The sequence below is a fragment of the Centroberyx affinis genome, unplaced genomic scaffold, assembly GCF_046629955.1.
Source record: "Centroberyx affinis isolate AG114_WGS23_722 - 3 ecotype Tasmania unplaced genomic scaffold, CSIRO-AGI_Caff_v1 ptg001094l_1, whole genome shotgun sequence".
NCBI lineage: Eukaryota > Metazoa > Chordata > Actinopteri > Beryciformes > Berycidae > Centroberyx > Centroberyx affinis.
In genome coordinates this window covers 24,754-40,000 of record NW_027279639.1, presented here as the reverse complement: position 1 = coordinate 40,000, position 15,247 = coordinate 24,754, and the positions used below count along the sequence as shown (strand labels likewise).

Below are 15,247 nucleotides of genomic sequence, written 5' to 3'. Positions count from 1 at the left end.
TTGCAATTTATCCATTTTTGGGAAAAAATATCTCTAAAATATAGAGGATCCAGTCTGTAAGTGTTACAATTTTGTCACAATTTATCTGCTAGATCCAAAAAAGTACCATAATTTGTTTGAATTTTGTGCTATCATTTTGCAAGAGTAGGCATCACTTTTTTTTTTTCAAATGTTGGATGTTTCATTTCGGAACAGCAATGCCACAAAAATAATCCCTTTCCTTTTTCTGTTCTCATGCGAACAGATAAAGACCTGAAGACGGACGGCTTCACTAAAGAAGCTTGCCGCAGTATGATAAACCTCATGGATGTATCCTTGATATGAGATGGGGTTAAAAGAAAATATAGGCTTAGCTCTTAATTTTGGTACCTAGCTTTTCTCCATTATTGATGATCAGTGGTGGAAAGTAACTAAGTACATTTACTCAAGTACTGTACTTAAGTACAATTTTGAGATACTTGTACTTTACTTGAGTATTTCCATTTGATGCTACTTTATACTTCCACTCCACTACATTTCAGAAGGAAATATTGTACTTTCTACTCCACTACATTTATTTGACAGCTTTAGTTACTTTTCAGATGGAGATTTGACACAATGGATAATATAACAAGCTTTTAAAATACAACACATTGTTAAAGATGAAACCAGTGGTTTCCAACCTTTTTGGCTTTTGACGTCTTACAAAAAGCAGTGTGTAGTCGGGTCACATTTCAGATGTCTATGAGTTGTTAACAGCTCCACCAAATAGTGATTTTTCCCTCTAAACCTCACATGGTTTCATTTCAATAAATGTTCAAATGATCCAAATTTTCAGCAAAAATCCAAGATTTGAGAAAAAGTCCAAAAACTGAAAACAGATTTGTGTATCAGAACTTTGTTTTTTCTTCTTTCCTCTCCCATTAATCATCTCATGACCCCTCAGATTTATCTGGTGACCCTTTGGAGAGGCCCGACCCCTAGGTTGGGAACCACTGGACTAAACTAGCTAACTATATATAAAGTAGTTCAAACTAGCTCCACCTCCAGCAGCTACAACAGAAACATGCTGCTTACACACTGATGCTTCAGTATTAATAATCTAATGATGTCATATATAATAAAATATCAGTCAGAGGGACCAAACCACTACTTTTACTTTAATACTTTAACTACATTTTGCTGCTAATACTTATGTACTTTTACTTAAGTAGGATTTTTCATGCAGGACTTTTACTTGTAATGGAGTATTTTTACATTGCTGTATTGGTACTTTTACTGAAGTAAAGGATCAGAGTACTTCTTCCACCACTGTTGATGATACATAAATATTCTCTGGAAGCGTGTTTGTTACATTTTGCTGTCTGGGAGATCTTGGAATTTACTTTCAGTGTAAATCAAATGGCTTTCAGTGTAAATCTAAACCTCCCAACAGCTGTTTTTTAATGCCGTTTTTATGCTGTAAAGTGCTTTGAGTTCTTGAGAAAGTGCTATGTAAATAAAATGTATTATTATTGTTAGTGAGAATGGACTCTGTCCTTCAACCGTAGGACAAGCGGGTTGAGAAATTCCCTACAGGGAGTAAAAAGAATCACATTATTACTATTCATCAATATAACACTTAGAGCAAGGTAAACAAAAGATCAAGTTCCTTAACATCTCTGGCCAGACGGACGGCAGTGGCAAACTGGGGCTGACGGAGTTCCATGTCCTCTGGGAAAAGATCAAACGATACCTGGTGAGTTTAAACGCAGGCCGGTCAAATATTGAAATCAGGTCAAAGAGTATTGATCCCGCTTCATGGTACTTGCGTCATCCAGCTGTTTGTTTTGAGATCTGGCCACTGTGCCGGTTTCTCATCTGTTTGTGACGTTTGCCGTCTCACTGCTTGTCTGTCTCTGTCTCTGTCTATTCTTCTTTTCTGTCTGTTGTTTTCCTCTGCCTCTGTCTGTCTGTATCATCATGCTAGACTGTATTCAGGGAGCATGACGTGGACAAGTCTGGCACCATGAGTTCCTATGAGATGAGGATGGCTCTTGAAGCTGCAGGTACTTCCCAAAATACACACGTTCAAGTGCAAGTTGCAAGAGCCAAAAGACATTTTCACACTTGATTCCACACTTTGAAAGGGGATTACAACTGGGTTATCGTGTTTCCTATTCCAAAGATGCAAAGAAGTTGCTGTTATGTAAAGATTTTTAGCCACTCTTGGTCTGATTTTCCTGTTTCCACTGGCAGGATTCAAGCTGACCAACCACCTGTTCCAGCTGATCATCCTGCGCTACACAGAGGCTGATTTGTCGGTTGACTTCGACAACTTTGTCACCTGTCTGGTCAGACTGGAGACTATGTTCAGTGAGTCCCACTGCTGCACACCCTTAATAACTTCCCCTCAGTTTCTTAAAAGAGCAGTTCACCCCAAAAGGAAATTTCAGCCATTTTCCACTCACCCCAATGTCAGTCGAAGCGCCACTGAAGTTCATACGACCACCAAACACACAGCTCATAAAATGAACCATCAAATTTCTCTAAACAGCTTGTGCAGCATAATTAAAGTATTTTGTAATACAAAAGAAAAAAGCCAAAATAAATGCACTGAGTCCAAAAGACCCAAAGACCAAAAGACTGTTACCACTAACTCACTGTGTTTTGTGCAAATTTAAGTGGAATTTGGACTGATATGGGGGTGAATAAATAAAGACAGAATTTTCATTTTGGGAGTGAACTGCTCCTTTAAAGGGAAAACTTTCAAACTTTCAAATCAAGTTAAGACTTCTATTTCAGATTATTTAATTGTTTGGTGAATGCACTAACACCGCTACTGTGCATTTAGGTGTTTTAGCAATTTCTACAGAGACTGGATTTTGGTGTGATAAAAAAAAAAAAAGTAAATCTATGATACAAGAGTGTTATCTTGAGCCATTGATTGAAGAGTTTCCACATTGGTTCCCATCAAGAGGACAAAGTAAATCTTGAGATTTGAAGGCCTGGAACCCAGATCAATTTCTTCAGCTTGAAATTTGTCAATGAAATTCAATTTTGAAATACATAAAGCCTCTCTGCTATTTGGCTTTATTTTCCCTTTAAGATGAGTTGCTGACTGTCATAAACATATATTATGATTAATGCTCAAGATGCTAAAGTGTGATTGTACCATGAGAGCCGCGTGATCTAATTTTAAAGGTTCAGAATGCGATGAAACATAACATCAGATTATCAGGTTTTCTACCCAGTAGCTGGGCTTGTACAGTGAGTGATTCTCTGCCTCTCGCCCTGCAGAGACCTTCAAGACAATGGACACAGATGCAGATGGTGTCATGTCCCTCAACTTCTTCCAAGTAAGACGGCACATTCACATTTTTCTAGAAACCCTTTCATATTGTTCATGCATACTACATCTCTGCAGTTCATCCAGATTTCATCTACATTTGTAGTTATACTGAAAGTTTTGCAGATGTGTTCACGTGTTGCACATTTACTTCTCATTTCCATAATAGCTTGTGTGTACATTCTATTAAGATACATGTGATTACTCTCTAATTAACATTTTGTTTTTGGGAGTCTACTTTGTGGCAGTGCATATAGCCTCTTTTTCTCTCCTCTCCCTGTTCTACAGTGGATCTCCCTGACCATGTTTGCCTAGAGATGGCTGGACGTCTCCTGGATGTCCTCAGTAACTCTTGCACTGCAACCTGCCCCTGTCCCTGTCCCAGTGTGTGTCAGTTCAGAAGTGCCTTTTCTCCGGTCCTTCCTCTCCTCCATGCTCCTCGCTGCTGAGGCCCTCTGATGCTATAAGACTGTAAATTCATGTTTACAATGCCTGTATTGGGAACATGCGCCAAAGCATTGCCTAGACTTGCTACCTATTTTGCCAATGGAAGGAAGGTCACTTCTCGTAGCCTGGCAGTCAACTCTGTGGTAACACTGACAGGGTTGGGGCCTCCATGGTGCTCGCAGATTGGAGTCTTAGTTATGCAAACATTAGGCAAAAATAATCTCATTGGTTGAGTTAAACCTCAGTGGGCGGAGCCAAAGAACCACAATTTTTATGGCTAAGTAGACTGAAGCCCAGCGAAAAAGGCAAGAGGTAAGAGAGATTTTTTAATTTTATGAAACCTCTTGCTAGCTAACTAGCTAGCTTGCTTGGTGAAAAAAATGCAGTCTAGCTGTACTAATTTATCTATGCTATCTAGGAAAGCAGTTAGCTAACCTGTTTACCTTCCAAGATCATGAATGCCATGGTCATGAATGAATGAAAAATAAATCATTTTTTATGTGTCATTCAAGTTTGCCAGTTGGCCAACTTGTGCTCCATAAAAATGTGGTTCTTTGGCTCCGCCCACTGAGGTTTAATTCAACCAATAAGATTATTTCTGCCTCCAGAGCAGCTTTGCCTCTGTGAAATCCTTGAATAAGTGAAACTCCAATCTGCATGGTGCTGGCCGCAGACTACTGCTCTCAACTTTGATTATGGTATTAAGATAGGAGAGAAATTGAACCTGCTGTCAGTTATCATGGTGTTGGTGTCAGCTGCGGTTGCAGAGAGCTGCTGAGTGTGCAGGCTCTGGTCCCAGCCTATCTCAACACCCAGCATTCAGTGAATATGAATATGCACACTATGTATCTCTACTAGACCTTTGTAGGAAGGCTGCTGGCCTGACAGTTTTTGTTTACATCTTGTGCCAAGCTTTGCTTCCGCCTCAGCATAAGGGGCCCGCTCATGAACCATGACCGGGCCCCGCAGTTCATGCAGAGACAATGGTGGCCTGCTGTATCATAGAGAATGTGTTGTGTTATATGCATTTCTTCAAAACAAATCCTATTTATGATTAGGACATACCTGCTTATTATTATGCATGGCACTTTTTTATCAAGTTTTACAAAATATGAAAAAAAGAATTAACTTTAAACTTTTATATCATGGTTTGAATCGGATGTCAGTGGTTTAAAAATGGGATGTGTCAGCCTTGCTTTATCTTGCCGCTCAAAGGGAACAAGAACATGTCGATATTTTAGGTAAAGGTATACAATTATGCAATAGGGATTTACAGATACGTTGTATGCATGCAGTGTGAAATGTGATATGTTGTCAGCCTGCCTAAACTAATTTCTACTCAACCGGGGGAGCAAGTAAACTTTGTATTTGAAGAGTTCTATTCCAAAATGTTACGCTGATTTTAGAAAAAAATAAATCACTCATTGAGGGGCATCGATTGACAGCCCCAAAATATAGAGGATGTATGTAAAAGTCTCAGAATGCCATTATTCTAGTGGACAGTTCCTGTCCAGTTACAAATACCAGATACTGCTAGTTTAACATTAACTATCGTTTAAAATATGTGAACATTCTGGGTCCCTCTGGATCGAACATGAATAAACATGGGGAGGTTTTCACGAGTCTCAGCATTCCTAATTAATGATTAAAGATTTGTGCTGAATCTAAAAATCAAGGCTGAAAAGGGTGAAGACTTTGATGGTTATAGTCTGAGTAAAAGTTCTCTCCTTTTACAAATGAGTATGATTCACAGTGTCAGACATAAAAGAAATATCTCCCATCCATACCCAAAAAACAAGCCAGACTCATGTATAGTAATAAATAGTAACTTTAATAACTTTAGTAACAACATTCATATTAAAAAAACAAGAACAGTCAAATACATTATGTTCACTAATGTACATAGCTCAACCACAGTACCATAACATTATGATCTTTACAGCAGATTCTTGCTCATTGTTAAGTTAAATTGCAGACATTTATACAAGCAGATCAAATATTAAGTTAAAACAGAAACACCCCCTTTTAAAGGATACGAAAAAAAAACTATGAAGCGACCTTTTTTTTTGGGTCCACTTACTGAAGGAATGTACAAATTTGCTCTTTTGTGTATTACAAAGAGGAAGGAGAAGAATGGCATAGCTGAAATAGCAAAGGGTCAGACATGAGCTGCGAGGTCAGCTTGGATGTTCTGATCTCAGACGAGGCACAGAGGAATGAAAACAGGTTACTTGGCTTCAGCATCTTCTGTTTGACTGATCCTGAGTTAGTTTGACTACATGTTATGTCAAAGTGAGATTCTTTGGATGACTATAATGCAAATCATCTTGTGACCTACACCAAAAAACAAACTACACCCATTCTTAACCCAACCAGCCACCCACCCATCTCCATCGTAACTTGGAAAAGATTAAATAAACAAAATGGCATTTTCTTTGGCACAGTGGGATAAAATGGGAAGCCTTAACCACTTAAAATCGCCTTCATAACACATGAGCGCCCCCCTTCTCAGCGTGGCGTCTCTTTAGGCGTAGTTGTTGTTGTGCTCGATCCTGGTCACCATGGTGGAGACCAGCCTCTCCAGCTGCTCCGCCCTCTGCTTGCCCGTCTGAAAGGACTTCCTCGTGATTGGCCTTCTCCTCGCTGTCGTAGTCCATCACCGCCTGGTTGGTGATCAACGACAGGGCGAAGACGCGCAGGCCGCAGTGGCGCGCAACGATCACCTCATGGACTGTGCTCATGCCTGGCGAGAAAAGAAGAGGAGACTGATGTTAAATACATGTATTCATATGCATTCGTAGTAACAGTGCAGTTGTAATAGTTCTTAGATAATCCTGACTCTTTTAAAGCTGCACTAGAGAGGTAACTAAAAAAATATGAACTTCGCTCATGTTTACCAACCGGTCTGTGATGCTTTATACCAAAGGAAACCAAAGAGACGAGACAGGAAAAGATCTAACGTTGGTGAGTCCAGCTTTCTCTGGACGGAGTGCAGCTCACTGCTGTTTAGGAGACAGTTTGGATTTTGCTCTAAAGATTGATTGATTCGTCACTTCTTGTGGGTGGAGAAGGGACACCAGAATGTCATTTGGGCAAATAATGTGAATCTACAGGGTCTCAATGGGGGGGGGTTTGGGACGCTCTTCCCATTTTGTGATAAAAGTCTTGCCTAGTGCAGCTTTAAAGGCTAACTACTGACGTATTAGTGCTGCCCAAATACCATTACTTTACTATGATATGTATCAGTGACCAGCAATCAGCATGAAGCTCCACAAAAAGAACCCTCGGGTTGGTATGAGACACGCTACTCACCAACAGCATCAGCCCCCAGTTTGTGCAGCATGCGGCACTCGGCGATGGTCTCGAACGAGGGTCCGCCCAGCACACAGTACACCCCCTCCCTCAGGAAGTCTGTGTAGCCCAGCTCCTGTCCCACGTCCATGGCCAGCTGCTGCAGCTCCCTGTCGTACGCATCAGACATGCAGGGGAAACGCACACCGAACCTGGGAGAGAGAGAGAGAGAGAGAGAGAAATGGAGGGAGGGATGGAGAGGTGAGAGAGGGCAAAGGGGAGAGGGTTCCTGAGGCTCTTTTTGTGGAATGTGTGTAAACGAGCGCGACAGGTTTCCAGACAAACACGTCGGGCGTTTGTTTGATTAATATTACTGCGTCTGCCTGGAGCACTGGATGGGTGGTGTTTGTCACATGCAGCAGTGAGTACCGACCACAGGAAAATGTTTGAAAGTCATGGTAGTTTTTCTGTTAGCGACAGTTTACTTGAAACTATCTGCACTGTTCTGGTGAATTCTTATTATATGCACACACTTTTTCGCACAGGTCTAACACACACACACACACACACACACACACAGCGGCACACTGCTCCACCTACCTCTCATCGTTGGGTCCAGACAGCGGGTTGTTGCCAGCGAAGCCGGGCATGTTGAGGTGGTCTTTGATGATCATGATGTCTCCCACTTTAAAGTCCTGATTGAGGCCTCCGGCGGCGTTGGTCAGCACCACCGTCTCCACACCCAGGAGCTTGAAGATGCGCATGGGCAGTGTGATCTGGAAACACACACACACACACACACACATATATATATATGTAACATAACCATTTGTTGGGCAGTTCTTTTGCTCTTCCCATTGAGCTATAAAGGGAGAGGTGTCATACAGCATTTCTTATTGGTAACTGCCATTGTAAGCTAATTGGTCTTAATGGTCTTACTGTTATCTATTTTGCACACCACATACTCTTGGATGTGACAGAATGTTTTGTATAGGGACAGGGCGCACTGGTTTTCAAGTTACAACAACCACAATGTGATAATGGACTGTTTGACTTGTTGTGTAACTGGTTGGCACTCTTGCAGCAGACCTACCTTCTGGATGGGGTAGCCCTCGTACAGGTGGAAGCGTCCCTGCATGCAAACACATGGCCTCCCCTTCAAGGTGCCGAACACCAGCCGCCCAGCGTGGCCGTGCACTGCAACAAACAATGCAACCAGTCAGTAGGAGACAGTAACAATGCATGGCAGCCAGTCAGCAGTTGAAGGGGCACAACCTCCATTAGGAACACGTTATTAGCTGTTATAAGACTTTGACTGCAAATAGTTAACAGTTTTGAAAGCAGTCATCTATATGTTTTAGAAATATTGAGTGATTTCAGGTAATATTTTTTCCTCAGAAGGGATATACGGCACTTACTGACTGAAACCTTTCAATTGCTGTCAACCCTGCTGAACCAGTTCCCATCATGAGTCAAGTCAATAACAGACTGTTATATAAGTTATGCTGTATATGTTATGGCCACCAGTATGTGGATTGGATCTATCTACCTACCATGTATCTATCTATCTATCTATCTATCTATCTATCTATCTATCTATCTACCTACCTTCATATCTATCTATCTATCTATCTATCTACCTACCTTCATATCTATCTATCTATCTATCTATCTATCTAGACATCATTCGACTCACCAGTGCTCTGGGGGAAGTTGGGGATGTCCTTGTAGTTGCAGGCCACCTGGTCCTTCAGCATGTCGGCCAGACCCCCCAGGCCCGAGCCGCACACGATGCCCACCATGGGGCGCACGTCCGTCTGGGCCAGCAGCCACTCGGCGGTGGTCTTGCAGTCCTCGTAGCTGTAGCTGGAAGAGAGGGAGGGCAGGTTGGAGGTTGGAGGTTTGAGGTTTGGGTGACCGGTGACAGCGTTACCAAATCCACTGGTAATCAGTGGAAGGGTTGCGGCATCGGCTTGTGCCAGTTGCGTTGCTGTTATCTTAAAATGATGCAAAAGCACATTTCATCGAGCCTCATGAAGCTCAGGATCTTGCAAAATGACCACTGACACTTCATCATTAGGAAACATAATCCTAACATAATCAGTATGATATTCCTATAGGGGTTTATAGTGTGTCTCAGCTGGTAAATAGTGAGTTCATATGGACCTTAGCATTCTTTATTGTGTTTTTTATTTCCTATGGCATTACTAAAGGATTTTCTGTGGTATCATTTTTGACATATAGCCCAGTAGCTGCATTCTTTTTTTTTTTTTAAGTTTTGTTGTAATATTTGTATTGTATCCTTCAAATGTCTAGTTCTTTTTCAAAAGGACAATCATGTCAGTTTTTTCAAATTTCCAGAGTCATTATTCACATGTAGTCAATTTATGGTACCGAGTTAATGCTTGTCAAATCTTTGCCTCCTAATTCAGTACTGAACATGTGATGTGATCATTATTGTGAGATTACAGGATAAGATGCTTCCTGGGCAGTAGGCCTAATCTAAGAAGACCTGCTACTCATAAGGATATGACTTGCAAGTGCGCGCGAACACACACGCGCACACGCACGCACATTCCTGTAGAGTCACAGCAGGATAACGCCTGTCATGTCATGCACTTGCTGAAAGGTCACACGCACGCGTACACACACACAGACACAATATCAAATTCCCTATGCTCAGTAGTTAAGGACAGCTGTGCTTGCCATCACCAGGCCGCATATTACTTACTGCCATTACTGAATCAGTATAAATAAAGTAAAAATATGACACAGGAGTTTATAAGAGTTTTTTGTAGGTAGCAAAGATTAGGATTTACGGATTTAAAAAACGCCAAAATAGCGAAATGTATTGTCTTGGAGTGTCTTTTTCAGGTCTTTGAACTCTACCGGCGACTTTCCAATCAACTTGCCCCTCCATTCTAATAAAATCATGGGCTATCTGTTAGTTTCACCCCCGTTTAGAGTATTGTAAATTAATGTATAAGCGCATCCAAATACAAATATCACAGTCATTCTATATGAATATTAGCGGTACCATAAGAGATAGAATAAAATATGATAAGGCCTATAGAGTGCCACAGAAACACTTCAAGTCCCAATAGAAATATGTCAGCAAACCATTCCCGGTATTTTACCCAAGACAGGCAAAACGAGCGCAGAATGGCACATGAGTTGAATGGCACATGTGTTGAAGCTGCGGGGTGAATCTTCCACATGCAGACAGTGTTAATGACGCAACATCCTCCGCCGCTCGACCGGTGGGTTTGCGTGGTACAACGTCAGTCCCGTTTTATCTTGGAAATGTGCAGTCAGTGTGCGGCGGTGCATATGAATCACAAGTCTATTATTCATTATCGGCTACTCACCCTTTGTTTGCCTCTGGGAACATTCTTTAAGGTAAAATAAGTGTTTGATCCGAGAAAAAAATGTATATAAATATAAATATAATATTAAGCGCAGCAAAATTCCAATGCGGCAAAAAGTGGAATGGGAGTCCCGCTCTTATAAAATAGAAAAAAATAACTTAGAGAAGCTGGAAAATAAATGTTATGATTTTTTCTTCAGTGGAGGTTGTTGTTCCTCTGATCTCTGTCTTCTGTCCCGTCACTTGTGTCTGAGTGATGAGTGCAGTCACCCGCTTTATTATAGGCCGCGCGCACCCTGCCCCTCCTCCGCGAAAAATGACGCATATGGATGCGGACGGCCCCATTGGCGCGGCTGACACACCTTCAAAATAATGTGCCTCAAGGAGGAAACACGCACACGAGGGTCATCATCTTCTGATCTTCACGCACCCTGTTCCCAGCAGCAAACACATTTCTCACATCGGTTATTTTAAATCCTGCATAGGCACGTGGGAGCGGATGTTCAGATCATTATTATTGCTCCATAAAACTCTATTGCAGCGTGACTTTAGGGAAATGGGAAGTCATTTTGATCAATCGACAAGTTAATGATCAGTATCCCATTGTTCTCCCTGATACAAAACAAGATATCTTCTCTCTTGTTTTGAACATCACGTGTCTAATATGGCCTGTCTGATTCCCACCATGCAGGCTATTCTAGCCAGCAATATGTGAAATGTAGTGTTTATATTTTGCACTTTGATAGATTGGGCCTATTTGAGAAACATACAATTTTGAAGCTCAGGTCCAACCTGAAAACAATCACTTAATTAGTCAGCATAAGCATACAATTCACATATGTTTATATAAAATTACCCAAGTAAATATTGTCCCAAGAGCCCTTGACTGGCTTGTCAAAGTCTGATGTCAAGGTTTGCATTGATTTCTCAGCAGTGTCAGTATGAGGTTTGAGCATCACATGTCTCACCACGCATCCCCTACATCCACTCTCTGCATTCTGCATGGACCCTAAAGATAAAACAAGTGGTGCTGCTGCTGAAGCTGCCAACACAGCTGAAATACTGTCAGAGGATAAACTGTTGTTGAAAGATTTTTGATAAAAGATTGGTTGTCCACCAATATGTCAAGCCTTTTTGCAGAAACATGAAATAGGACATTTTCTGTTGAATACCGATGGCTAATCTCATTTTGTGTGATTCCAGCAGAGACATAATATGAAAACTAGTGAAAGGGAACTTTTTGGCTTTAGCACGTTGCTGCTTTGTGGCTAGGAAACATGTGAAAACATTTCATTAACCTCTGTCTTCCTGTGCTGGGGCATTGCCCAACCATGTTGCCCCCCAGATTGCCATACCCCCACTTTAAGGGTGACAACAACAGGAGTATTTTGAGGCAGTGGAGATGGGTTATACTGCCTTTAGGAGAAATGGGGATTGACAAGTGGGACAAAATTAATTATTTCAGCCGCTGAAATGGCAGCAGCAGAACTATTATTCATCATTTTTGGCAAATTGGGCAATCTATTGATGTATTTATTGCCTCAAAAGGAGGATTAAGGTGTTTTGTTATTATTGCCAGTAAGACTGTGTGTGTTGACATAGCATACGGTACACCCTGTTATGAGCATGGGTTATAAACGAGAGGCACTATAACCCAGTTAAGCCATAAATAAACACTTAATCCTTTGATTGTCGGTTTCTTTATGGCTTATGGATTCTGCTCACAGGACACGTCCCCCCCCACCCCCCTCCACACACACACACACACACACACACACACTCAAAACACCTGGACTGAATGCACTGTACTCAATGTGCCGTAACAAATGTGAAGCAGAACAATGTGATGTAAAGCGATGTACACACACCCAAGGTAGTGAGTCAAGTGTGAAACAGCAGAAAACCTTTTCACAGTTCATTTACATTCATTTACAGTGACATGCATTCAGATTGTTTCCCAGGATAGCAGCTCCTATATACACATGGGCCATCCAGGTGTTTCCAGAGTACAGATAACTTGACAGTGACCGATAGACTGTTACTTCCCTTTTGACCTTGTAATGTTTGGGTTTCTTGGCTGTAAGTTTGGTCTCTTCTAGCCATGGAGACAAAGAGAACTGACGAGAAATGTAGAATTTTAAGACTGTCAGACTGTGTGTCGACATACCACATGGTACATCCTGTTATGAACATGTGCTATAAATCAGAGCCAGTTAAGTCATAAATAAACACTTGATCCTTTTGATTGCAGGCTTCTTTATGGCTTACGGATTCTGCTCATGGGACACGTCCCACGATGGGAGGGTAAACTGTTCTAATGTTTGGGTTACGTGGCTGAAAGTTGGTCTCTTCTAGCCATGGAAAAAAGGAGAATTGAAAGTACATGAAATCTGATGAGAAAACTTTAATTGGCTTTTTGAAACACTAAAAATCATGTTGACACTCTTTGATTCCTGGTCCTTACTCATACATTGTATCAAAGGAAGGTCCTTCCTTTACTCTTGTATTGCTTTTACCTTTGTTTTATTTATCTAATCTGTATTGTCTGTATTTAGGTTATGGTTTTATTGTAAAGCACCTTGTAACCTTGTTAAGAAAAGTGCTATATAAATAAAGTTTCTTATCATTATTATCATTTTAAAGGGGAAAAAAGTTTTTTTTTTACTGCCACATGGCACAAAATAACCATAATGTATCTGTGGGCGGTTAGGGTTGTTGCTCACTACCAATGACTCAACGATTTCTTCACCAGGTGCTGAGATTTCTGAAACTCCAGTTTCCAGTTTTTGTGTCAGTTACAGTCATACAAGTCATGCAATTACGTCATAGATTAATATGGGTCAATATGGGAAATTAAGTGTTTATATTTTGTAATTTCATTTATTGGGCCTATTCCAAAACCACAAAATTTTAAAGTACATCTAGTCCAGGACAAAACTGTAATAATCATTGCTTAAGTCAACATAAGCCAATATTGACATTAAGTACAGTTTACATATCTTTATGTAAATATAGGCTGAAGACCCCGAGGCTTGTCAAAGTCTAATGTCAAGAGTTCCCCTGACTGTTCAACAGTGTCAGTCAGTATTGCAAGTCATAGTTAGAGTACATTTCTTTTTCCCCTTGTAGCCAAAACATCTGTATTCCACAACAGTGATGAGGTATGCCGTGACGCCGTTGGACCTTGGGTTGTTGTTTGGCATCGACACATATGGGGAGAGTCGTCAGCCGCCATGTGTGTTGTGACTTCCTTCCGAGTCAACCACCTCTCTGTTTGGGTTCCCTCTTCTTCATATCTCTTGTTCTTTTGTAGGACAGTCAGGCAGCGAGGCGGGTCATGGACGGCTAGCCTCAGCAGTCAGTTTTTCCCGAACACGCCTTCAGCTCAGCCAATGGGGACGCATACCTGACCGCTGCCTGATGTCCCATTGTAACCTGTTTACCTTTTCCCCCGGTGTTTACAGCCTTATAAAAAGTCAATAAAAATGTTCCCTAACCTTCGAAAAGTGCCTGTCCCCCCCCCCTCCCCCCCGACTCCCCATGTTACGTCAGGCGGAGATGCTGATAAGAGTCGGTCACATGGCTGGGCCGCATCTTCTGTCTGATGTCCAATGGTGAAAATAAGGTTGTTTTTTTTTCCACATGCATTGCCCTGAAAACATACTGTATTTGTGAATTTGTTTTTTTTTAAGTTCAACAGAGTGGAATTGGAACCAAAACACTTCCTGATGTGAGTTCCTCCTTGTCCTACAGAAATAAGCCTTTAGCAAAACAAAGTCTGCTGCAGCTAGTGCCATATAAGACACAGAAAAGTTCAAAGTTTCATTCATTCATTGTTCAATATATCATTATTGAAACATTTGCAGTTAATTTCCAGAAAGCTACATATCTGAAGTTCATCTTTTCATATAAAACATAGAGGATCCAGTCTTTAAAGACATTGTCATGTTGTCAACCAAAACTATACATATAGGCCTATAGATATATATTGTTTATACAGCTATACTGGCAAGCAACCATGGGGTATAAACCCACAGGTCATCCCCTCAAACGAACTTAGATGCAGAGGCAGATATAGCAACTTGATAAGACTGTTACTTTTTAACTTCATCAAAAGTTAGTCATGTCAGTCCAAGATAAAATCTCTCCCACAGTCTCAGAGAGAAAGTCCATAGTTTTACACCCTGTCAACCTTTTTTTTTTCCTGAAACATCCACTCCATGCCAGTGGAGTATGATCTCAGCAGACCCATGAAGACAGCAGATTTCATAATAACATGCATTCCACGCACTTCATCTCGTGTGTTATGGCTTTTTATGGAGCTGCCAGAGCGAATGCGAGCTGAAATTTCTCACACAAAACACACAGAGGTTACCAAGGTGAAGTTACAGCTTGGAGTCACAGGCTTTAGAGATGAAACATGCTATTTTCCCCTTTGGAGGCCGACAGTCTTTATCATGGGCATGCTGAATGTTCCTGTTTGTATGTGTCAAGGTTAGTATAGAAAACTAAAAGTACAACGAAAACTGAAATAAAAAATGAAAACAAGACTAGACAAAGTCTAAAATAAAATTATATACGTTAAATGTTTTTACTGTCTTTATGCTTATGTACAGGCTTAAAAAGAGAATGGATTTTGGGTGTAGAATTTTAGGCTATTTTTGAAAAATATTTCATGTAAATAAATATGAAAATGAATTTTTGATTTGTTGTTTGTATTACGCAATATTTGTTATGTTAACATATACAAAATACCTGTTCTTAACTTTTACACCTTACTAAAACTAGAACTGAAACTAAATAAAAACGAAACTAAAACTAAACATTTGTGAAAA

At 40.8% G+C, this 15,247-nt stretch overlaps 2 protein-coding genes across 2 annotated transcripts in view; one reads left to right on the top strand and one right to left on the bottom strand.

Moving 5' to 3' along the window:
- capn1 (calpain 1) overlaps positions 1-5,373 on the top strand; it is a 30,890-nt gene extending 25,517 nt beyond the window's left edge. The window contains exons 17-22 of the mRNA XM_071523550.1: positions 245-309; positions 1,649-1,717; positions 1,949-2,027; positions 2,218-2,334; positions 3,259-3,317; positions 3,596-5,373. Coding sequence (XP_071379651.1) covers positions 245-309; positions 1,649-1,717; positions 1,949-2,027; positions 2,218-2,334; positions 3,259-3,317; positions 3,596-3,622 — 416 coding nt within the window. The 3' untranslated portion in view covers positions 3,623-5,373. The remainder of the gene's footprint in view (positions 1-244; positions 310-1,648; positions 1,718-1,948; positions 2,028-2,217; positions 2,335-3,258; positions 3,318-3,595) is intronic.
- Positions 5,374-5,599: 226 nt separating this feature from the next.
- pnp5a (purine nucleoside phosphorylase 5a) lies at positions 5,600-10,645 on the bottom strand. Its single transcript, XM_071523512.1, is given in 7 exon segments — positions 5,600-6,365; positions 6,367-6,497; positions 7,067-7,257; positions 7,646-7,821; positions 8,139-8,242; positions 8,742-8,911; positions 10,414-10,645. Coding segments are annotated over 7 exon segments (882 nt in total). The 5' UTR covers positions 10,437-10,645; the 3' UTR covers positions 5,600-6,278.
- Positions 10,646-15,247: the final 4,602 nt, after the last annotated feature.